We start from the raw sequence: 25,920 nt of genomic DNA on the forward strand, positions 1-25,920 counted from the left end.
AGATAATCATAATCTGAATTATACACTAGTCGTGGGTGGCATTCCACCCAACACACAAGGCCTTGTACATAACCAATAGAGGGCGCTAAAGCATGGGCCCCACACATGCATACCTGCCAAAGAAATGTGAATCTACAATAAGGCATAATAACAGTAAGTGATCCTGAAAGTACCCAACAAATACTAATAAGCAATAATATTCAATGTATATGTCCACGCCCCACAATGTATGAAACCAACTTCACATACTATCAATGAATTCAATTAATTTAAATGAAGAAATAAATATATACAAGAAAACAAGCAAAGATTATATATATATAGATAGATAGATAGATAGATAGATAGATAGATAGATAGATAGATAGATAGATATTTGGGATGTGCAGAGGGCCCAGTATTTGTATTTGTATCTATATTTGTTGGGGCAGCAATTTGTAGTTGTATTCAAATAAAAGTGGAAATAGGCTTAAAGATCCTGTTTTTGTTTTTGTTTTTATTACGCTTTTAATTTTAAAAAATTAAAGTGTTACAGTAAGTGTTCATGAATAAACTATCTTATGAAGGAGGTCCCCACACCAGGTCTCGAACTGAGGTCTCCTAGATCATAGATGACTGCACTGACTACTGAGCTAAAGCTCCATCGCCTCATTGCAGACGGACCTCTACCTATTTATACACCCATAACACAGAGACAGCACACCATGTAATGTGTAGGTAGGAACTTCAAAGATGATGCTTTGCACTTTTCATTTATTGCCTTTATTTTACAACCTAACTTTGTGGAAAGGAGAAGGGGAACAACAGGTTATGGAGAGTCCCTTGGGGGCACTTTGCATGTGTCAGTAGCTCAGCTTTATCTGTGGGGAACACCCCCAACTCCAAATTAGGAAATGTGTGTCATGTAGCAGGTTGATGTGACTCCCCTCTTTGAGACCTGCTGATAGACGTAACAGCAGAGCAGAGAATAGAGACTTAGACAGTGATGTAACCGACCTGGGTGCTGGTGTTTGACTTTTTTTTTCTTCCCGTAAACAAATCATTTTTAAAATATTTGTACGAAGTAAATATTCATAAAAAAAAACACTATTTGTGCTTTTTCGAATAATGTATTCAGATTTGGGCACACCCCAAATAACTCCTATAAATATATATATTGTAAGTGCTTTTGCACCAAAAAAGGAAATTCCATTAGGCTCTAGTGTAGATAAACAAACCTCAGACAAATCTTGACATTTAGTTACCTGATCCCCTGCAGAATAGCCAAATAATTAAAGGACCAGTGTGTAGGATTTAGTGGCATCTAGCAGTGAGGTTGCAGATCTATCTACTTATCTACACCCCCTGCGGTTGTCCTGTGTCCGCCAAACAGCATCAGAAAAACAACGATTTCTAACGTGAAGCTGCTTTATTCAGTGTTTTTACTGGTTTTAATCACCGGGTCTGTATGTTTTGGAGAGGAGGAGACCTCTGTGGATAATTCAGCTCCCAGTGAAAACCTCCTGAACAATGAACACTGGAGGAATCCTAACTGGGAGAAGCTGGTTGTTTAACAATGAAGGCAAAAACTCCCATGATCCTACGCTACTTCACGACGTCATCAAACTTCATCTTTTGTTGTTGTTTTGATTGAGAGATCCCTAGCAGCAGAAAATTATGTATTGTGCATTTAAATGAGCAAATATTAAAATTTTCACAATAGCTTCAAATAACTGGGGATGGTAGTAGTCTATCGCCACCTCTTATATGGTTAGGTATGACTTCAAGGGCAACCGCTTTTAAGGTAGAGGGGCTCCCATGTCCTGCTTGATTTTAATGAACAGCCATAGTATAGTTTGGACTTTTTGTGTGAATAGCAGTTTTATGCTCCCCAAATCTGTTTTAAAATCTCCTTTTTGTTCCCCTCACATAGAAAAGTCCACAAGGGCATTCAAGGCAATATAACAGAAAGAAAATGTGTTGCAGTTAGCAAAGTGATTTATTTTATATGTCTTATTGGTAAACACATCCACAAATCTGTCCCTTTTAGAAATATTGCTGCATTGGCAACAATTGCCACAGGTTGTCTATAGGTTTGTAAAGCCAAGAAGTCTTCGGCAATAGATGGAACAGCTTGTCTTGTAGGGTGAGATCCCTTCTAAAGACAAAAGCAGGAGGTTCAGGGAACAATTTCTGCAAAGATGGATCACTGTGTAATATATTCCAGTTCTGTTTGATGATATTGCAGATCTGAGCAGACTGTTTACTGTAAGTCAATACAAAATATGTATTAAAATTATGTGATGTTTTTTGTTTTTTGCACAAGACACTCTTCCTATCCATAGATTTAACTTTGCGGTATGATCATTATGTTAATACCCACGCTCTGCAAACCAAAGTCAGAGAAGAGGTAGGCATAATTAGGAGCAAAACTGGCGCCCAGGGCTGTGCCACATTTTTGCCTAAACACTTGTATACAAATAGGATGTCAAACTTGATTTTGTTTGACATCAAAATCAAGTTTGATGTCAGACAAAAATTAAACACTGTCAGATTATTGGAGAGCAGAGATGGTCCCTTGTGGATCACGAATGAAATATCATCATTTGTCCACAACAATCTGGACTTAAAGACAACCTGATCTCACAGAAATAAGTGAAATGACCATGACCAAGGCTATCTTGAATAAATGCTCACTGGGTTTGATTCTCCTTCGAAGTGAAGAAGCCAAAAAACAAAGGCCAGAATAACAAAATGAAATCAATGCGGTCAGAACAAAAGTTGATTCACTAAATACCAATGAGGAACAAATACCACTCAAAACGGAAATGAAGGAGGACATTGAGAAGCTTTCTCATATTCTTATTAAGTTTGGACTTTATTAAGTCCAAAAGCGACTTTATTAAGTCCAAAAGCGACTTTATTAAGTCCAAAGTTTGGACTTTATTAAGTCCAAACTGAATAAATTCAAGCAAGATCTGGCTGACTATCAGGTGTGCATAGTGTAGCTACTCTTGATCTCATAAACAACCACCATTTTATAGAGCCCCCTCATCACTATCATATGTCCCACGCAAGCAAAAGACAAGACAGGGGAGGAGGAAGAACACACATGACTCCCTGTCAGAACCAGCGAGTCATGCAAACCACCAGACGGACAACCAGACAGGACAAGACTCTGATAAATATATCAGGTATCCCTCTCCCACAGGAATGTCTATCTTTGCTGTCCTGGGGTCCTAGTTTTGCACCCACAAATTATGCAAATCATTTTCAAACAAAGGTTGACCTATTTAAATTCTACAGGAGTCTGCACCTGAAAGTTTGGTATCACTAAAATCCTCAAAATACTATTTTGAGAACCAAACTGTAGAACATCCTCTAATAATGAAGACCTACTGGTAAAAAGAGTGGATAAGGGTGGTGCTGTGGTAATCAGGGTCAGAGTCCAATATGTACAGGAAGCCTAACGTCAGCTACACAATTCTGAATATTACACCTCACTTTCATCCAATTCTTTGGAATACAGTATATGAAACGTGAACTAGGGGACATTTTGAATAATGCCATTGAGAAAAAGTGGATAACAGAAAAAGAGTGGGACTTCCTTGTGTATCTAACTGTCCAGGCCGACCCTTCATCAGTGATATCCTCCATCTCTGAACCAGCCTCTCAGTACATCAATCATTTCATTAAACCATTTGCTTCTGCTCTTCCATCCTATATATAAGACACCACACATGTCCTTACCAGGATTGATGAGATTAAAAACATTGGTGATGCATTCATGGTCACCATGGGTGTTACATCCTTATATACTGTAGTAACATCAAACATGAGGAAGGTCTTGAAGCATTGAACCTTTTTTACAATCTAGAACAGATGACAATGCACCTAATGAATTCATTCTGATGTTAATACAGTAGACTCTTAACAACAATGTATTCGTGTTCCAGGAAAAAGAAGAGGACTTTGATCTAAAAGCTGCAGAAATTAGGCTACGGTTTGGAGAGCATGGGTATAAACATAAGGATTTGGAAACATCATACTGTAAAGGGAAATTCCGGTATTTTTCAGCCTGGACCCTATTTTCCCATCATTGTGGGTGTAAGTGACTAATGGAGACAAAAATTTTTGAAGTTGATCCAGTATTGAATGAGATCGCTTCAGCCGGCAGCCGGAAACGGGCTGCAATGTAATACTTGGGGGTAATTGCACCCGTCAAAGTATGTCCACTAAAAGTGCTTGTTTTAGTCACTGACAGGCTCAGATTGTTATTATAAGTGTTTAACAACAATAGTAAACACAGGAACTAGCCGCCTGTAGCAGCATTATGGCTAACTGCCGGCTAACCGAACCACCCACATTTTCATCCGAACATGCTGGTTTGTTTACATGTATGAGGCTGACTTTCACCGCCGTTAGACTGTAAGGAAACGAAAAAAAACTAAGTGCAATGACGTATTATCCCACTGACGATTATGAGGACAATCGTGAGTCATTTCACTTTGACTGGCCAACCATATTTATTCGAGCAGGAGTACACAGAGAGGAGATAAAACATATGAAAGGGGAAAAATGAAGAATGGAGGCAGAAAGGCAACAGGACCGTCAGGAAAGTTAACGTACAGTAACGGTTACCTCAGAGAAACTGCTGATGTTCCTACAGTCATTGCTTTCCTCTCTTGACAAGTGAAGCGGAAAACTTTTTCTGCAGAGTGGGACCTGTTGCTGCCAGACTCGGAAAATCTAGAAGTGTCCACGGATGAGAGTAATCCCAGCTGTATAACTACTTCAAATGGATTTACAGCGTTTATCAACATTGTCGTCCTGGAGACTATTTCACCTCCACAGAATCAACTGGATGAAAAGAGCGAGGCTGGTTGGACCAAACATTCAGCTTTACACAGTAAGAAAAATGTGATTTCAACACGTAACTGTGTGAGGAATTACAATATGTAAGTCATCCACATATTCATTTGCGCACACCAGTTTGTTTATCAGGCTGACTTTCACCGCGGTTGGACTGTAAGGAAACTAGAAAGTTAGCCATAATGCTGCTGCAGGTGGCTAGTTCCTGTGTTTACTTTCATCATCAGACACTTATAATAACAATCTGAGGACAATCTGAGAATTTTTAGCGGACGTACTTTGACGGGCCCCCAAGAATTGCAGCTCGTTTCCCGGCTGCCAGCTGAAGCTTTCTTGCTCAGTACTGGACCAATGCCAAAAGGTTTTGTCCCCATTATTCACTTAGATCCAACAAGATGGGATAAGAGAGTCTCTTCCCACCTGCTTATGGGCTTGGGGGATGCATTCACAAAGCCACCTAACAAAGCGTTTCTTAGATAGGGCTGGGCGAAGCCGATGCAGTTTTTGCCCCCCCATCCCCTGCATGGGGTGGAGGGCAAAAAGCACCATAGGCTCGTAAGGATCCTTCACCAGAGCCTCAAGCACCAGTGGCATTTCCCCTTGGGGCTAGAAGCACGCATCACCAGGCGTTGTCTCCTGATGCACTGCTAGAAAAGTTTCACAAGAGGGCGGCTGGTCTGGTCTGTCACCAAAACCCTTGTGACAGGAAGAGATGGCTGCTGCATACACTTTAATAGTGGCATGAGACAGCTCTCTTCCCAGCAAACACTGCCAAAAGGAAATAATAGAACCAACTGCACACATCAGGGGATCTAACCTCCTTTCCTCACACCACCGTTGGAATCCCAACTACTTCACCCTATAACAGGCAGTGGTGGATCCCGCCGTCGCCACCTGAATGGTCTGTACAACCTGTACAGACAGTCCAGCCTGCATCAGCTTGGTCTGTGAAGCCTCCATTTGTTTGGAGGGGGTCTGGTCCTCAACATGAGGTCGGCCCCCCTGTTCCCCAGTCCTGGGATGTGGAGTGCCTTCAGAGACAACAGATGTTCTGAGGCCCATCTCCACAGGTCCTCCGTCATCCTCAACAGGGCAGTGGACTGAACTCCACCCTGCCTGTTGATGTAGGCCATTGCGGCTTGGTTGTCGGTCCTCACTAATACATGTATCCCCTGGGGCTTGAAGTTTTGGAGGACCAAGAACACAGCCTGCCGTTCAAGGATGTTAATGTGTGCAAAGATCCAAAATAGGTCTGAAATATCACGTCCTCTTGGGAACCAGGAAGTACACGGAGTAAAACCCCTTCTGTCTGTCATGAATAGGAACGACAGACACAGCTTGTTTCTCTAACAGGTCATGGATCTCTGCTGAGAGAAAGTCTATCTCCCCTCGGGAGGATAGACTCACCTCCTTGACACCCATGAATGGAGGAGGGACACAGTAGAACTGGAGAGAATAACCAGTTTCAGTGTCCTGAAACTGGGAGGGTCCCACACGCACACTGATGCTTAAGGTGCAACATCAGTGTGTGTGTGTTGTGCAACATTGGACAGCCATGACACGCCATGTGGAGCAAACTTATCTGACTTCACCACAGCGGCATGAAGAATTGGGAGTTGGGGAGGGTGTGGGAACTTGTTATTTCTGTTAGAAATGTATTTTATTTTGATCAAAACAATGTAACAGGCAAACATTCACAAACATCATGAATAGCATGGCGGGAGGGAGTGGAAAAACCTTGCTGTCACATCGTAGGGGGGCTGGTGAACACAGCCCTTGCCGTCGAGATGTCTCTCCCATAGACATAGCCATAGTCATTTCTGTGCTGTCGATTTGCTCCAAGCGGGAGCCTGCTGTCATGGAGCCCCATCTGCACTCTGTGCCCGTGCTCCTAGTTCACGGAGGAGGTGGTGCTGCGGTGCCACCAGCAAGGCTCTGCAAGATGCCAGTGTTCCAGACACCGATGAGATGTTATCTTCCTCATCTGCAATGAAGCCGTCATTCCCCCAGTGATGAGTGGGGGACTCGGTGTAATTGATCACGAGGTCCGACTCACTCTCCTTGCAGCGGATAACACATCGAAACACCAAAAGTGATCCCAACACCACTGGCACATAATCTCGGGCAGCTGTCGGCAGTTTACGCAGGATGGTGGATGCTGAACACCTTTCTCCGCACTGACTCATCCAAGGCACTGAAAGCAGAGCTCATGATGGTGTTTGCCGGCTATGAAGCTGGGACATGACGAGTGAGGAGTGTTTTAAAGTAGCGATTCCACACTACGTGGAGAAAACTGATCAGTGGGCAAACTCATCATTCACTGAAGAGAAAAGAATATTGTACGGGCAGACAAACTGCCTTATATACTGTGGGCTCCACACATATTCAGGTAGGCGCGTCCTGATTGGCGGGCTACATTTTTGCAAAGTTAAGTGGGTGAATACATGCATGTGGTTGGAGGAGAGTATTACCCATAGAGTACAGGGAGGGTGGAGCCTGTGTGAGATAGAGCTGCTATTCGCACAAAAAATCCAAACTATGACTGTTCATTACAGTCAAGTAGGATATAGGAGCCCTGCTTCCTTGAAAGCTGTTGCCCTTGAAGTCTCGTATAAGAGGTGGTGATAAACTCCTCCAACAAGAAACATTTTGGATTGTCACACTAAAGGCCACTAAGTCTCCAAGACTGAATGATGAGGTAGACTTTCTGCTGTTTCTCTAATATCCTTTGGTTTTCTACATGCTCAGACTATCCCCAGTAGTTAGACGCTATTGTGAAAATGTTGATATTTGCTCATTTAAACATTATGTATATCTAATGTCCAGTGACTATGATCAATCCATATTTATAGTGCTTTTATACTTCAATATTTTAGTGCCACTCATCTGAGCATAATGTAATATTCTTTGATCTGGCAAAATTTGGATGTGTTTGTTCATCCCTTATACATGCCAATTTTGATTTGCAATAGACTCTAGCACTTGCTCTAATTATTTGGCCATTCTGCAGGGAATCAGGTAACTAATTGTCAAACTGGGACTTGGTTATCTACACTTGAGCCTCATGGAATTTCCTTTTTTGGTGCAAAAGCACTTACTGTAACTTATTGCTTCGTTGCAAGTCTTTTTGTACAGACACACACACATACATATATTTATATATATATGATTGTTTTGTTGTATATATTTATTTCTTAATTAAAATTAATTGAATTCATTGGTATTATGTGAAGTCAGTGTCATAGATACATATATCTTTTCTCATTTTTTAATTTTTGAATATTATTGCTTATTGCTAGTATTTGTTGGGTATTTTCAGGATTTACTATATTTCCACTTAATGTGGATCACTTAATGTTATTATGCCTTATTGTAGATTCACATTTCTTGGCATGTATGGTATGTATGGAGTGCCCTAATTTTTTTTTCCCATGGCTGTCTGCACCACTTAAAGACAAATATTAAGCAAGATTTCCTGGATCCTTTTTTTTGTACTTACACCTGTCCCACTAAAGAGCACCTGTTTTATGAGCCATCAAAACCATGCAGCTCTTCCTTCTTCCAGTGTAAACTATATCCTTTGACAGTGTTAGACTTTTTAAACTTTTTGGCATTTTGCATTTGTTTGAAAGAGACATTGTCTTGTGAGAGGTGGATGACATGCACCAGAGGTTCTTGGCCAGAATAGAAGCAGGGACGTTGCTGTTATATAGTGCTGTATATGCGTCTTAGCCACTGGGCCATTGGACGCCTCCAACAAAGTTAAACTTGATCCTGAAATGAATCCTGAATCTACCTCAATGTGCTTGTGTGTCCTTTCACAGCCGAAATGGATGATGAATTGGCAGACGCCATGAGTAAAGAGGTCTGCATCAACGAGCAAACTCAATACTTCTTTGAGACCAAGAACATGTCTTTCAAAGGCACAGTCGACTGTGAAAACTGCTCCAGGTAAAATAATCCACAAGACGGCTGCACACCAGGCTCATACATACATATTTACAGATTATAGTTAAGGTCCAAACGCCTTCCCAGAGCTGCTGCAATACGTTTGCATCCATGAGACACAAATGAAGTCCCCAGAGGTGGCACTAAGAGAGAGGGCTGTAAAAATTCACATGCCATGAAGGTGAAGTCAAGTCACTTGTGTGGACCACCGTCCTGGCACGTTCGTGTGTGTGACTACACACATATGTGCGTACATACGCTGTTTTAAGGCCCCCTCGTGCCGGCTAATGGAGTGCCTGCCCGCATGCCACGCGGCGTTCCTGCACATTAGCCGCACACACGTTTCATTTTAACGACCGCCATAAAAAAGCAGAGAAAATCATTTGTGCACCAGCGACATGTGGATTTCAGTAAAGGTCTTGGAGGACAGTGGGGTGGCACAGCAGGTTTGTGTTCCGTTGGGAATAAAAGCAGTTAGGAAACTTCACTGTGGAGCAATCCACTGTGTGCTTTTCATTGTGTTTGGAGTTAAGAGTTTTATTAAAGATTAAAGGTTACTGGAGTGTTGCTTAGTCCTGTATGTGGAATAATTAGTGTCTACTTTAACAGCTCCAGCTACTTTAACAGAGAGACTAAAGCAGTCTTCCTTTCATTGCTTTCTGTTTAAATATTCAACTTCCTGCATCTCCTGTGTTCAATGAAATTTTATCTCCATCTTTCCTGGACTCAAGCCCAGGTGTCAACAACTGCTCTGGTGTCTCTTGTCTGTCTGCTCCTCTCCAGGCTCTACCATGCTGAAAAGCTGCCCAAGACGAACCTGGTCTTTATCATTGCTGATGCAAAACTCACCTGCTCATCCTGTGACACCAAGCCATTAACACAGGATGAACAGCAAAGTATCCTTTTACAGACACACACAGCTGTCATCTTGCAGAGAATCTGTACATTAAATTCAGTGAGCAGATGTTTAAATAGTTTGTGTTTTTGACAACACAATCATGTATAGAGGCTGATTATGACATGAGTCTAGATTTTTGACATTCTGTTGAAAGGAAATAACAGAAAACTGTCCCCAAGCTTCCGTAAAAAGACTGTTTTCCATCATCTGTAACTGTCACCACTCACTATTTCCCTTGTTAGCATCTCCTAATTCCCACAGCCTCACAAATGAGTGCGCATTTCCGTGGATATTGACGTTTAAGATTTGGATTTGGACAGAATTGAGCTGTTTCTACACTGGGTTTCTCTCACTGTATCTGTATGGCAGATGGTAGTGTGGGTGAAATCTGCTCAATAGCTTACAAACAAATCTATGATGTTCTCTCAAACACACAGGGCTGTGGTCAATTATAGATTAAGCCTCTTGGAAAACACAATGCTTGAAAATGAGTGCCACATGATTGAAGTATTGAGCAATGTGCTCGAATCCAAAAAGAGACAACTTTCTCAAAGTCTTCATAGTCTTTCCACAATTATACTGGATCTGCTTGATTTGGAGTTAATACACAATGATATGATTTTCTACTTCAATAATTTTCCATGTGGTAATCTATTATTGATTCTAAGAGGAAATTGTGTCATATTCTTGACTCAAATAACCCAGCTGATGGTCCTGATCCCTGTAAAGTGGCTCAAAATCCTCGGTACAGGAAAGGCCCTTCAGTCTGTTTTGATAATAATGAACACGTAAGTTGCTTTCATCAGACCCGGACCGCTTCTGGTTGAAAACAATTTGAATTGCACAAATTTCTTAGTAAGGGTGCTGTGCGTAGTGTTTCATACATGATCATCTCAAGCTGCTAAACAGTGAGACTGTAACTGCTTTATTAGTCTGCTAAGAATTTTAAAAAGTTTACAGAAAATCCAGTCTGAAATCAGAAAAGGAATTCAAAAATGAAAGCGTGTGCTTCGAGGCTACTGTTTTTGGATTTCACTGGTAAAATCAGTTGAGTCTACTGCCAAGGAAAACATAGGCTTGATTACAGATTAAAAGACAGACCTCAAACAGTTTCATACAGCACTTACAGCACTATTATAAAACCATGATAGCCATCTGTAGATCTGAACCTGCCATGTATTGTGTAAACCAAATTTATCACATCACTGACATTATGAGGCAACTTATCAATCTAAATTTATTTATATTGCAAATTTTGAGAAACAAATTATCTGAATACAAAATAATTAAAGCTGCATTAACTGATTTTGTGGCTACTTGGGGGCACCACCAAAAGCTAAAAACACAACTCATGAAATTCTCATGGTAGTAAACAGTTGCCTACTGTAATTACACATCCAGCAGATATGGAACAACATTAGTACTAATTTGAAGTCATGTATGTGGCCACCCGCTGAATGTAAGTTAAATATTCACTCATCTTTCAGCTCTGTTTTGGTTTTCACCAACTCCTTAGGGAAATTTTCAGTTCTTAAACTACTAAATACTCCACTATGTTCACCAGCTCTTGCTTTACTTTTTCTGTCTGTGGTTTGGGGCTGGGCAGCGTTTTTTTTTGTTTTTTTTTTAGCTGAAAACCGCTTCCTGCTTCTGCTGGAGAAATGGTTAATGAGAGCTGTTAAAGTGAACTAAAACAGCAAAATTGTGGGCCATAAAACTATAACAAGGAAAGATGCTAAACACTTGGTAGAGGTGAGGGGAACTGTAGAGTCGGGTGAAAATTCTCTGTGAATTCATCACTACAAGCAACCTCTTTCATATGTAATAAAAAACATATTGATGAGAGCAAATGTAATTACTATATTCAGGATAAACAAATCAGAAATGAGGCGACATAGGTAGAAAATATTGCATGTGTGTATTTGATGTATGCACACATTACTGTTACATTCATCGTTATCAAGGCAAATGTGACAATAAAATATTGTAATATAAATTTTAGTTGACCATCATTTTGTTCATATCCAGCCCTATGTCCAAAATTCCTGTTATTGGCAGCAGTTATTGGAAAACAACTTGATACGTCTGGACATTTCACCTGGAAAATAAGAGGTAGCAAGAGAAACATAATGGGGACCAATAAAAAATAGAGACCAGAAGGATTTCACTCTGTGTTAAAAAAAAAAAAAAAAAAAAAAAAAGTTGTTAAACTTTTAGCCTCACTGGCCAGAGCCCAAAATCCTCAAGTTGCACTTTTGATATGGAAACAATATATCAGTGAAGAAATTCTACCCATGGCACCTTTCCATCACTAATATCTTTACATGGTGCATGTCATATTCTTTTGTGTTTTTTTTGCAATCCCTCGAAAGCAGTATGTGTGCAGATTTCCCACGCAAAGACAAACAGTCGGTTGTAACTCGACTTATGAATAACTAAGCTAAACAAACATTTTTATGAGCATCACAGAATCTCTGCGTGTGAAACCTCTGTGCTTGAATGCCCTGTTTGTTTTCATTCTATAGTCTTTTTCCAGTGTCAAAGTTTATGAATTAACTCTTACGCCTGCACTGTCTTGCTAACTCACACACACACACAAGCACACTCTCATAAACACACAAACACCCGCCCACACACTAACTCTTTCTCCCACACTCATGTCTCGCAAGTGAATGCATCTGTCCTGTAATACTGTTTGTCATTAATCAAATTTTCCTGCCTTTTTTGCTTTGTAACTTCTTGCTAACTGTATGGACCTTTTGCTGCATGATTCTCTTTCTCTCTGTTTTCTCTGTTTCCTGCTCTGTGATTGGCTGTTGATGGTTAGGATGAGGCCATGTGCCGAAGGAGCGCAGGCTCCCCATTGGCTTCCTCTCTGCTCATGTTACTGCTGCCACTGTTCATGTGCTGTCTCGGGTCAGTCCCATAACGCTATCTCTTTCTCTCTTTCATTAACGTTATTTCAGTCTTACAGTCTTTGGCTCATACTTGCTCTCTTTCTCCTGATGTTTCTATTCTTTTTGTTTTCTCGCTCATCTTCCTCACTTTGTCTTTCTGTTTTTTACTATTTCAGCTTTGTTCCACTACTTAATGTCTTTTTCCGTTGTTTTCCTGCCCTTATCTTTCTCACCTGTCACTCTCTCTTATGTTCTACCACCATCTGTCTTCACCTCCCCCCAACTTACCTCCCCTTCTCTTTCTGTCTCTCGCCAACATTTTCTCTGTCTCACCTGACTTTGAACTTCAAGCCATGGTCTTTGTATCTTTCCCCATCTATCATTATCCGTCTCAGGCAATAGACTCCAGTATTTGACTCAACAGACTCTATATCTGCTGACATCTAATTACAGATGTAGCCAGACTCTAGCTAAGGCAGACCGTTCACTTCTCATTTGCATCCAGATGTTTGTATGTCTTTTTTAATGATTCTCAACATTTTTTTTTCCCTCTCTAAAATAATATCAAGCCAAGACATTCTTCCCCTTATACTTCTCCAGATGCTAAGCTTTCAGAGAGTATTGGGACCGTTTTGTTCACAAATAATGACTCAAAAATTTTTCAATCAAGTATAAAAGACATTTTGAAGTTTTTGTATTTTCTGACCTCTTGTTTGATCCCTGCATTGTTCCAACTGACCATTTGCTAAGCCCCACCTGATGCCTGCCAGCCTTGCTAGAGCTGTTGAACTTTTGGTTCTAGCATTGAATGTATGCAGTTTACAGGGATAACGGTGGAAGATTTAACCCTCAAACCCTCATTCTTAGTAATTTTCAAAACAGTGGGTCCTTGATTTCAGACAGGCTTCTAGCTACTGACTGTTGACTTTGCCAGCTGAAATGACAACTGTTGCTAGCAGATTTTATTAGCTGTAGCTAGCTAACAGGCAAAATTAAGCAATCCTTAGCTCTATGAGTTGGTTGAAACTTTAGCCTCTAACTGACTTTTTAATGTTTCCTGCTGACTTGTTTTAAAATAAAAATCCTGTTAAAGGGTTCTTAAGATGTAATGAAGTTCTTTGAGAAATTTACAATGTAGTAAAAAGTCAAGAGGTTGTGATAAGTAGTACAACAAGCTAGCAAAGCACTGTAAACGGAATCACATGCACAGTGGCACCTGCCTTATGCCCCAATTATACTCCCAAACAGACATGTACACTGACATCTGCGGACACCAAGGACGCGTAGTAGTTCTGCTTATACTACTGTCTAGAGTCCACTTGGAGGACGTGTTCCAAGACTGAAAACGTGGTCACTGTTATTACTATTTGGAGCTGTTCCTGAACAAACTACTGTGGCTGTAATCTTCATGGCAAAGGAACATTTCACCCAGTGCAGCAGTGTGGCTCATTGATGTGCTCTTAATTATTTTTGGACAACAACATACACACACAATGCTTGGAAGGATCAGTCCATTGTCGGTTTGGCTCTGCACATGAGATTTGTTGACATTAAGAAAAATAAAGAAAATCCCCAGCCTTATCCTTTTAACCTGCAGAAATCCAAAGTTTGACAGGTCTGCTGTGCCTAGTTATGGCTTCTAAGCTATGATTGGACAATTTCTGTTCAGGGGAGGGGTTTAGCAAATGGTCACTTGAAAAGTGTTTATTGTGCTGGTTTTGACAAACAGTAACTTCACTTCTTTTTCATCCCTGTTGGACACCAGGAGGAGGACCCTGACTGTGGCGGGGCGTCCGGACTGAGTCCCTCACTTTGGTTAATGATGGCCCTTCAGCTGGTGCTGCTCTGGGTTCTGAATGGCTCCAGACATCACGCCATCCCATCATGACCTCTGAACAATCCTGATCACACCCTCTCTCTCTTTCACCCTCCCTCTTTATCTCCAACATGGCAACCAGCATGCAATGCTGCCACCGAAATGATGAACGCCTGATGAGAAGTGCTTGTATCAAACAAACAAAAACCCTATGAGCCCAAATCCTGCCAGTTCCTTCTTTTGATACTTTCTTTTTCAGGGGTTTCTCAAAATGATTTTACCAGGTGCAAAGGTACAAGTGATGAAAGAAATGTGTAACAGAACCCAACCTACAACTATCCTTCATCCCTTCACTGGTCCCTGCCAGAGGAATCCAGAGATTATGATTGGCGACTTCTGAACTTTCTCTGGCTTGATGTCACTGATGAAAGAGATCAGACTGCCTTATAGTATCAGAGGGATTTAAATCACGATGGGGGGGACTTTATGTTTATTGAAGATGTTGAGCAGTTTTATTCACTACTGCCAGAAACAACGCTGCTCTCTGCAAGTGTACAATTTATTTTGAATTTCAATTTGCAGTGGTTTGTTATTAGGTATTTATTGTTTTGTGGTCAAGAATTCAGCTAAGATTGCAGTAAGAGATGCCAAATTGTTCCACCACAAACTCTTGCCCTTCATTTGCCTCCATTGGGTTGCTGATACTAATGTTGTCTCAGCCGGATTTTTAGATATCACTTCCCAGAACGTTTTCACAGTGTCTCTGAGGGTTTGCAAGATGCATCGTTTTTACTTTCACTGCGGTGTTCTTTCATGTAGATACTGTATTTGCAGTGTGGAAATCATGTTCATTGTTATGTTTATGCACAGAAACCAACTCTTCAACTGCCACAGAGCGCCTGCTTCTGAGTGTAAGGATTTCAACTTTGTAGCTGATCATCTAACCATCAGCCCTGATCAGGAGTGGTAAATGTTATCTGGTTTTCCCACCTTGGTGATGGATCGCTCCAATGAAAACTTTGTTGCCATAGCACGCATTGACCAATCAGGATGAGCCTGGCTGATACCCTATGTGTGCTCAGTGCACAAAATGTCTAGTGCCATGTGGACTGCGTGACTCTGCTGAACCCTTTAGCTTTGTAGAATGTGGCTACTGAATTGAAAGAAGTGGTAGTATTTATTTATTTTACAATCTATTGGTTATTTGAAAGAAGCGTCAGGACAGCATGCTACTGTTTGTTTTATTGCCACTACTAAAGAAAATGAACGGGAGACATGAAAATTTGTATCTGACATTTTGGTCAACAAGAAAAAGGAAAACGATACATTTGTATTCACTGCTGTCACTTTTTAAATTAAATGACTACTGTCTGCACTGTGATTCAAAGTGCAAACGTTTAACCATCAGTTCATCTGTTATTTGTGTTTATAGCTTGATCTCCTGACTGAAGATCAACTCTGTCTCTTTGTGTAGTAGTGCAGTTTCCTCTTGCAGTATATTATACTGTGTGCTGTTGCACCGGGCGGAAATCACTATAAAACTGCAGTCAGTCGACACTTATGATCCTCTCTACTGCTGTATTTCATTTTCTCCAATATAAGTTAATCTTGTTTCATTTGGTGTGCCTTCTTTTGCATTTCTTACATACCTGACTTATGCGTGAAAATTCACAGATTATTAACTGTAGATGGTTTTATTGAAATAGTGTCGTCTTGAGTGCAGTACGTTCAGATTTATATTTTAAAAAATGCACTAATCAGCCAAGCAACTGCTGCAGAGTAGAAGAAATCTGCCAAAATAATAAATTATAATACATTTCACAGGACCAAAACTGGACTCATAAAGCAGCTAAATTTCATTGTATAACTAATTACATCAGTGAGGATTAAAGTCAAATAAACCATTTTATTGCTCTCTGGATGAAAATATAAATCCATCCTGAACGTGCCAAATGGACAATGTGGAGAATGACATACTGTGTTCTTGCTGTTAATTTATGTATTTACACAATATTGAGGATTAGAGGACGTTATTGGCATGGCAGGAAGTAATATGTGGAAAAAAAAAAAAAAAAACAGAAGAAGAAGGCAGAAAACTTGGCCGTGATTGTTTAAAAAAAAAAAGTTTTAAATTCTTGATATAAAAATTTACTTAAACTAGTTGCACTTGCCAATTCGTTTAGCACCACTGTCTTGAAGTGATCATACAGTTTTAACATTATTAAGATGTATGTTGGTTCAAGGTATGGACAATCATAGGTTTTAATGATTCATATGTAAGTTATATGTGATACCTCATTAGTTTAGTGAGAAGGCAGAGACCTGCCAGAACAGTAACCATTATATGACTGTAGTGATATCAGATATAAGCTTTTTACGAGTGTATATTCCAAGAACAATGACGCATGTTTGCAGGAAACTACTAAGCGGTATGAGCCACATTACTGCTGTAATATTTGTCTCTCACTATTAATCACTATTAAATTCTAGCATCACACTTATTTATGCATTTAGTTTTTTTAAATAGCTATTCCTCCAGGTCAAATCAAGGAATCCTGCTATATTTTCAATAATATTTTGTAGCAAAACTCCATCACCATCTCTAAACCATCATCATCATCGTCAGTAACTCAGTCAATAAGTTGTCTGAGGTGCACTTTTTACTCTCAAGGTTTTCTCTATCTTCAACTATAATATTCCAACTAAAACAATGTGGTGAAACTAACAATGGTATTTATGCTCCTTGTTTATTAACTATCAAGAATATCAAGTGCCATATAGGACTCTCTTATTCTCTCATGGAGAAACCTATTATCGTAATATAACATTTATGCAACGTTACCAAGGCAAGATGTAAGTCTCATAAATTGTTTTCCCTGTGCTGCATGATAGTGGCTGACAATTTGATTTAAAAAAAAAAAAAAAAAAACATATCCAGTGCGCTCCTGCTTTAGTGTGTAATGTTGGGAAGCATAATATTCTGGGTGTCTGGCATTTTGTTCATGATATGATAAGGTATGATCAGCTATTACTGCCTTTCTCTTGGGGAGACAGCATTTGGCTCCACTCTGGTCTGAGACGCCTGGGGAAAGGGACCCTGATTGGCCAGTGTGATGTTTGAGTGCATGACTCAGTCTGTCTGATTGGTTCAAGCCATGTGTGATTCACTTTTATCAAAGAGTCGTACCAGTGATTTTGCATGTTTTACACCATTTAACAAAAATTATGGATACTTTACATTACAGCTGACTACTTACACAAACCACACTGTAATTTGTAGTTTCAGATTATATCTTCCAGGCAGCCATCAGTCTCTAATCTTTTGCTTACAGTAACATGAAATGGCAGACTCTTGAAGCTCTCCTGAGTTGTGTAATTCATCACAGTGATCCTGAAGTCAGCCTTTTTAATGTTTGTCAAAAGTAAAGTTTGAGTCCAGACTTTTCAGATCAATCAGCACTTGGATTGCATTCCCAAGTAACACTGATGGAATTTTGAAAATAGTGAACTGAGACTTGATGTTCACTTTGATGGATTACACAACCTTAACCTGCATCAATGTATTTTTTTTTTGGCCATCTGGGGCACTGCAACACGCTATAAAAAAATTTCGTTATAAAGTTGTTATGGCGAACATGTAGGGAAAACATTTGCCTACTTACACATCCAAGAGATATGAAGCATCGTTAGCATTCATTTGTAGTAGTGTTTTTTGTGTTCAATTAAGTCCGATATTCACTCTTCTTTTAGCTCTGTTTTTGGTCTTCACCACGTCCTGAGGGAAATATCCAGGTCTTTAGCTGCTAAATGTATATGTTCACCAGCTACTTGCTAACTTTATCTGCTAACTTTATCTGCCTGTGGTATAGTAAAGTTTCAGGCTGTAAAATGAAAACAATGAGTGAAAAGACGCTGAAACGCTTCATAGAGCTGTGGAAACAGCAGAGTCGGGTGATAATTCTGTCGGTTCATCACTATAGAAGCAACTCCTTTCACACATACATAATCATTTGGTTCATTGTTATTATGCAAATATTGATTATAGCAGCTTTAATGCTCACTTTGATGAACACACAAATTTGAAGAGTCTGCTATGTAATTTTGCACTGAACAGACCTTAATGGAAACAGAAAAGTTGGAAAAATTGGAAAATAGTCAGCAGTAACAGGCTATAAAATGTGCATGAATTTTAGTTAAGGACCTAAAACTTGTAGAAACACTGGTATGGTCCTTTAAGTCACTTTGGGCAGAGAAGTACATTGTGCGGATATGAAATGAGTGAAACTACACCCCACCTAAAATGCTCCAACTGGATCCTTTGAGAAATGCACAGAAAACATTGGAGAATAAACATGAGCTCCATAGTCGTCCAGATGTTCCATTCTAATCTTAAGTGCTAAAATCAGATGCTGTCACCTCAGGAATAATATTATACTCTCAATGTGATATGAAGTGTTTTTGATTCTGTTGGTGCTCTCTGTATGGATCATGTGGGTTGGCCTTTTTATTTCTAGAATCTTGAGGATTGCTTAATGTGTGTTTTTTGTGTCTGTTACCTTGCTGCCACTCTTTGGCAGACGATTGGCGGGCCTGTCAGTCAATCTTTCTCTGCCTTTGGTTTTAAGGCAGGCTCTTGATGGAGGCATCCACCAAGTCACCCCTCGCCAGTCTCAGCTTTGGAGGGGTCTTGGTGGGCATCTCTGTCAGTCTCCCTCGATTGTGCTTTAATATGCTACACTTTAGTGGAACTTGATTCTCCAGAATCAGTCATGTAAAAATTTGAACAAAACCAATGTTGTTCTCAACAAAAAGAAAAAGGAACACTGTTTATAATCCTGGGGAGGAAAAATGTGTTCATTCATGTGCAAATAAGGTATATTGAGAATAAAAGTTTACGATTACTATCTGTTGCATTGCGTTTTAGAGTTCTGGCCGATGTTCTTTTGTTGCAAAACATCCACAGTGGATCAGATTACTGTTACTAACTTCTGTCACATTGCCAACACACATTTCCCATCCAAATGTGTGTGAGAATGAGAAGGAAGCACCCTGAGTCTGCTCCCCCAGTGTCTAGCCAACATCAGTAACTGACGTCCAGCCAAAATCAACAATGTCCAGGAAAAGAAATGACGGAGGCGTAGGTCCAGCCACATCTCTCTACAACATTGAATTTGGCTCAAGGACACGTCCATTAACAATGACCCATAATGTGCCTCTGGTCATAAATTTACAGTAATTTCTGTTTTCCCTGTTGCGTGTTGATCAAATGGTAAGTGACTTTCTCGTTAGCGCGGTCCACTTTACACTTGAACCTGAAACCAGCTGTGCTCAAGTCTAGATTCTTAGAGCCACTATTCCTCATTGCCCCCCCAAGGACAAACTACAGGCTCATTTTACTCTTTATTATGGACGTTAAAAACCAACCCTAGTTCTGTAAGGTACACTACTAGCCCATGAAGAATAACTAAAATCCATTAGGTGCTTGGGGACATTTTAAATGAGACCAATTACAATGTCTTCAGTATTTATTTTTTAATAAAAAATGGACTTTATTGTTGGTAGCACAGCTGGTGAATGACTATACAGAGACCAATAATATGAAATTACATATTTTACTGACCCTGTGACAGAAATTGATTACAACAACATCGAGCACAAGGTTTTGAAACTGCCCATTTAGGTACGTAAAACTTGATGGACCTTGCAATCTGTAAGGAAAATTGAACACTAATTTAAAAAATAATCCTAACATAAAGAAATGACATTGTAGTTTATGTTAAGCTCTTGGATTTTGACAGATTTTACAGTCCCTGTCTGTTATATTTTGTAGCCATAGCATATTTTTCACTATGTGTAATCTCTGTTTTTAATGCATTCTCTCTCCTTGGATTAATATTGTATGAAAGATTTATTATCACGCTAAGAACCGTGTTTTCCGGTGACAGCACCCTGTCTTTCTTGGACTCCACTTTTTTTTTCCAAACTCTTCCTCCCCAAAAGTGTTATTCCTTGTCTGTCACGGATGAGTTGCAATGTCAACAGCACACGGTGGATTTCCTGCCAGGGGCTCTGGATTTTGCGTCTGGCAACAAGATGACCCAGTTGGTTTACACTGAGAGGTCACTTGTGTTGTGTTTTTGATTGTTATCCTAAGTCTCTGGACTTGTGTCCCTCTGTCACTGATTGATATCTAGCTTGAAGGCCCGCAAGTAAACGGCCTCCAGAGTAAATATGAAAAGTTTATTATGTAAGTAATTACATTTGTAAGTATTAACAGTCCTCTCATTACCTCGGCAGATTTGTTTTTCCAAAATGGGCTTTACAAGCCGTATAGAGATGGTGTCACATGTTGTTTGTGTATCAGAAGTGCTGTATAAAATGGGATCCCATATGTATAAAATGGGATTCCATATGCTTAACCAGGAATGGTCACATACCTCACCACTCCATTTATATGCATGTGTTGCCCAGATATCCCTCTCTCTCCCTCTTCTCGGCTAATGCTTACTCTTGCATTCCTCACTGTACTAGATGAAGAAGATATGGTCTATGCATTCTCCCTTCCTATTCTGTGTATTCTTATGGATTACTGAAGAGTACATTGTCCCCACATAAAACTGGTTTTGTGCCCACAGACAAACCCAGCTGACCGCCACTGACAAAGTTCTGTTTTTGCGCAGATGCAGGCTACAAAGGATGTAGTAGGCAACATGCTTGTTGGGAAGAAAGAATAACTTTGTGGGTTGCGGCTAGAATGAAATAAAAACAGCATTCAGAACCTCAACTCACAACAAAAACAGGGATAAGACCACCAAGGCATTATTGAGGTTTTGGTTTGTCTTCACATCCCGTCTTCTAGCTCGTCTGTGTGATTTTAAAGGTTCAACTTTGTGCTCAGGAGGGACATTTGTAACCACCCAAATACCAAATGAAGTTCGTACCCCTTCATTTAAATTTCAAACACCTCATGAAGGCATTTGTTTGGCACAGGTTCAAAACCCAATCACAACTGCTGTAATGAATATCTTGTGATGCTTAAAAGGCACAAGGGGATCTCATTTCAGAGGAAGCTGAGATTGATATGTTTAGCGTATCTTGTTCTTCCCCACAGAATGTCTTTTTTCACTGTGCCTCTCTTATTCAGAGAGTCTGTACCCTGAGGGTCAGCGGTCCAATGCATACAACTTCTTACATTCTTATCTTTTTTTTTTTTTTTTAAATATTAGATTACGATGAAGGCAATTACAGTAAAAGTATGACATTCTTTCATCACGCGTATAAGTTAAGCGGCTCCAGGTAGCATGTTTCAGAAAAACATACCTGAGCAAGAATGTCTCAGTTTACTGTACAGTTAATGTAAAAACACTGACTGTAACATGCAGTCCTATTTATCCTCAGAGTTGGGCTGCTGATATGAGATCATTTTTGCTTTTATCATCACAAATTTGATTACCCGACTCCATGATTCTGAATAATTATTTAGCCCTAAAGTTACACAGATATTTTGGATTCTAAAGGTTCAGTATGCTTGAAACAACGTAGTACATGTCACTGCCTCCTTGATCTCTCTCCAAAAACTCTACTACACATCTTTGTTTTCTCAATGCAATTAATTGTACAAATGGGGATAATGGCGCACATTTACGGCCCATCTCTCCTCAAAGGTATTCATGCTGCTGTACACACGAAAGGGACAGAAGGAGTTGCATGAAGAATGAAAAAGAGAGCTTGAAAGAGAAGTTCAAAGCCTGCATACTTTCTCACCTCCGCACACCTGGCCTATCGCTGCCTGCAACGGAAATTCTTGTTGGATTCAGTTTTTGAAAGTCGCAAAACTTAGTTTAGTTTAGTATCCTTTCAATCTTCCGTGGCGATTGTCAGACAAACAGAACAACAACAAAGGACATTATAGTTAAAGACAGACATCAAACAGCATAATGGGCCAAAGTATCAGGTGACGTGATGCCCCACCACAACAAGAATCTAATACAACAAACTGTAAACACAGCCCTTCAGCTTCAGTTGTTGGGGAAAGGTGTTGGGGAGACGGCTTCATATGCTGATAGACAATCTGGCAAATGCATCATTTGAAGCATACAGATGCCCTAGCTGTAAAACCCAAGTGACTTCTATTATCTACTTAATGTTTGTGCTGGAATTTTTGTTAAGTGTGACAGAAACTGGTAGTCTGGTGTGTATTTCAAAAACAGTGGTCTGGAGTTCACTTCAAGTTACATCATGTGTAGATCCCCACGAGACCACACATGACCACACATGAACATACTGTACTTCTCACTCTGGAAGGTGAATAACGTCATTGGATGAATATGTCACATTCCATGTAATTGTGTATCATAACTTACAGTAAGAATCACAGTGTATTGAAGGGGGACATTAGGATCTGCAGCTGAGATTGATTGTGTGATTGAAATTTGGAGTGAAGAAAATCTAAAAATATAACAAGAGAAATAAAGAGAGGACTCCTATATTTTCCATGTAAACAAAAGTGGTTAGCTTGATGAAATTGATGTTGATGGCATAAATTGCATAATTCCTGTGTGTAAAAACAACCCTACAATTATGCAGTTCCTCGGAAAATTAGAAAAATAAATTATTTACATGCTCTTATGTAACTTGAACCACCTGAAGGCTCGGAAAAAAGCTTTATGAAAACCGGAGGTTTATACAATTGGCAACAGAGGGCTTTACCTCGTCTTTCCAGCTTTACAGCTTGAATTCTAAATATCCTCCACCTGCTCCGCTGTCTCTGCACCACTGTTGGGTGCTCTATTACTTTGTGACTCATCTGCTGGTCATTTATGCATTCACTTTGTTGTAATTGCTGCAGTCTGGTAGCATTGCTTTTCATGTTCCTTTCATGTTTTTTGGCCGCAGAGAAAGTGAGGCTAAATTGGAGGTCGGGAAAACAAAAAAAAAAAATACCCTGGGCAGATGTGGGACACCCTCCCTCATCAGGCTGTGCAGTGACCAGTACCAGAGGTTTGATGTGGTTTTTGAATCCCCAGCATCACTCAGGACTTTGTATTAGCTATCTTTAACTGGAAATGTGAATTGACGTTATCTCAGGGGAAAAGAGAAAACAGAGGAGTTGTACAGATTTGCAGACAGACTGGAAATGAAAAAGAAACAAACTGTCAAAACTGTCAAAACGAACAGGAAAATTGAAAAACACTGGTGGAAAAGTTGATCCACTCTTCAAGTGAGAGTTCTTGGAAACACTTTTATTGTTTCAGCAAAAACAATGTGTTTCATAAACTGTTTTCATGGGAATTTAACTTGTTGGTTTACCTAACTTTCAAAAGTTTGTGGTTCTCACTGTATTGACAAATGACATTTATAAAATTCAAGAACAAAGTGTTTTTCTAGGAACAATGTCCATATTATTTTGGATAATTCACATTATTCTCTGTCAACAGCTTCTATTTCAGGGACTATTTTTCCAGTAGTTCCTAAGAAAAATGCTCACACTGGGGTCTGTGATTTATCCAAATGGGAAACACTCTTTCTGACGGCTTTCAAAACAGTTTCAATGTAACAACACAAACATAAAATACAATTTTGGATTCAGCAGATGTCTCAAACTGGGCAAATAAAACCAAAACCGTCTGCATGGCTTGGGACAAGTGAGAAAATGTGGGGTTTTTTTTGTAATTTTGGTGAACCAACCCATTAGGGGAAATGACCATTGCTTTTGCTGATTAGAATAATTTGTTCACAAAGCAATGATGCAGCATGACTTAGTCACGCAAACTGAGTAAATGTTAATAGTACATTGAATTTTCAAGGATTCGTCAGCATCTGGCCCCTATGACTGTTAATTATTGTTCCTTCTCTACTTACCAACTAACCAACTGTTTGGCCTTACTGACCCACAGACCAAACCAGATTAATGCCTAGTGTCACAAACAGTGACTAATATTGCTAGACGAGTAATTACGATGAGTCTCACAGTCTCTCGTTACACAGTCAGACACATATCAGAAAGATCTGATAATAGTCAATTACAGAACTCAGACATGAGGTCAGGCTGACATCTTTTATACTGGTTGAGTGTGAGTTATTTCCTCTGCTGTGAGCTCCAGCTGTCTGATCAGGACAGCGAGTCAGCATTTTGACGGTTTATATTAACTGTGTGATTGAGCGCCAAGGTCTGGCACACACAGGAAGTTGTTGACTTTCTTAAAGATCTTCTGACACGACAAGCCTCTGCTGTGGCTAAACCTTCGGCTGCATCTCACAAGTGGAGCTATACACAGATGTACACCTTCCTAACAAGCCCACACACACACACATATGTGCAAACATAAAAAAAATATGTCCACACAACAAATTAACTGTAGATACTTACACCTACACATACATACATAGACATATCAACACACATACATATGCACTACTTCCTTTAGCAAATGTGAATCTGCTGACTAATTTACAACCCCTCATCTCCACTCTGGACCACTCACGCAAACAAACACCACCCACACACACATGTGCAGAGAGGGTGAAATTACGAGCATTCAAACAGGCAAGTGCAGCACCTCTCTCACCACAACAATCAAAGGGTTGGCATGTACCAATTTTGTGTGTGTGTGTGTGTGTGTGTGGCACAGGGATAATTGGAACCTGAGTAAGTGCAAATGTGTGTTAATGTATAATTAGTGCACTGGAAGTGTGTGAGTGTGTTAAAGGAACAGTTCCTGCATTTAACTTTCTTTCTGAGAAGTTTTATATGAATTTCAGTCTCATGGAGTCAGGACACATTTAACTACCTTAAAGAAATAGTTTGACATCTTGGGAAATATGTTTATTTGCTTTCTTGCTGAATGTTACATGAAAAGGCCGATATCATTCTGATATCTGTAGGATAAATGAAGCTACAAGATATAATGTTTTATTAGTGCGCTTTAGGGGTGGTGAGAGGTGGATTTGTTACCTTTGGACAGAGCCAGGCTAACTGTTTCCTGTTTCCAGTCTTACATATGTCATAAATAAAAGCATGCATCCAAGTACAAAATGTTACAAACTGCTGCAGCATGTCCGTTCTATTGCGTAATGTTCAGTGTCTGACACACATCGGTACATTTTACGAGTCTTAAAAAAGTTAAAACCCTTCAGAGCAACGTCAAAACACACGTACCTATTTTTTTCTATCTTAACCCACATCCCTGCAATGACACAAGTCTACAAGACAGGATATGCAGGTCAGTGCTCCAGAAAAGCAACAATTTTATCACATTCACACTCCAGATCAGCACCTCCAGGCTACTGCACCGTGACGGCTTCTTCTGTCTGTATGATATAGTTCGTATGCCTTAAGGACGTCAAATGACATGACGCTACACCAGTGGTTCCCAAAGTGGGTGCCGCAGAACGTAATGTTACGTTTTCAAATATATCAAAACAATAAATAAGCAATAAATATCAAAATCATCATATTAAAAGCTCTGTTTCTGCATTCAGACCAAATCTGGCAATCCAGCACTGTGATG

General features: G+C 39.9%; 1 protein-coding gene across 2 annotated transcripts in view; it reads left to right on the forward strand.

Moving 5' to 3' along the window:
- Positions 1–15,811, forward strand: part of cacna2d1a (calcium channel, voltage-dependent, alpha 2/delta subunit 1a) — a 104,464-nt gene extending 88,653 nt beyond the window's left edge. For both annotated transcript variants that reach the window (XM_067582363.1, XM_067582364.1), the window contains exons 35-38: positions 8,676–8,802; positions 9,583–9,695; positions 10,403–10,485; positions 14,360–15,811. In XM_067582363.1, coding sequence (XP_067438464.1) covers positions 8,676–8,802; positions 9,583–9,695; positions 10,403–10,485; positions 14,360–14,482 — 446 coding nt within the window. In that variant the 3' untranslated portion in view covers positions 14,483–15,811. The remainder of the gene's footprint in view (positions 1–8,675; positions 8,803–9,582; positions 9,696–10,402; positions 10,486–14,359) is intronic.
- Positions 15,812–25,920: the final 10,109 nt, after the last annotated feature.

This window comes from Thunnus thynnus, chromosome 23 (genome assembly GCF_963924715.1).
Source record: "Thunnus thynnus chromosome 23, fThuThy2.1, whole genome shotgun sequence".
In the NCBI taxonomy this organism is placed as follows: Eukaryota; Metazoa; Chordata; class Actinopteri; order Scombriformes; family Scombridae; genus Thunnus; species Thunnus thynnus.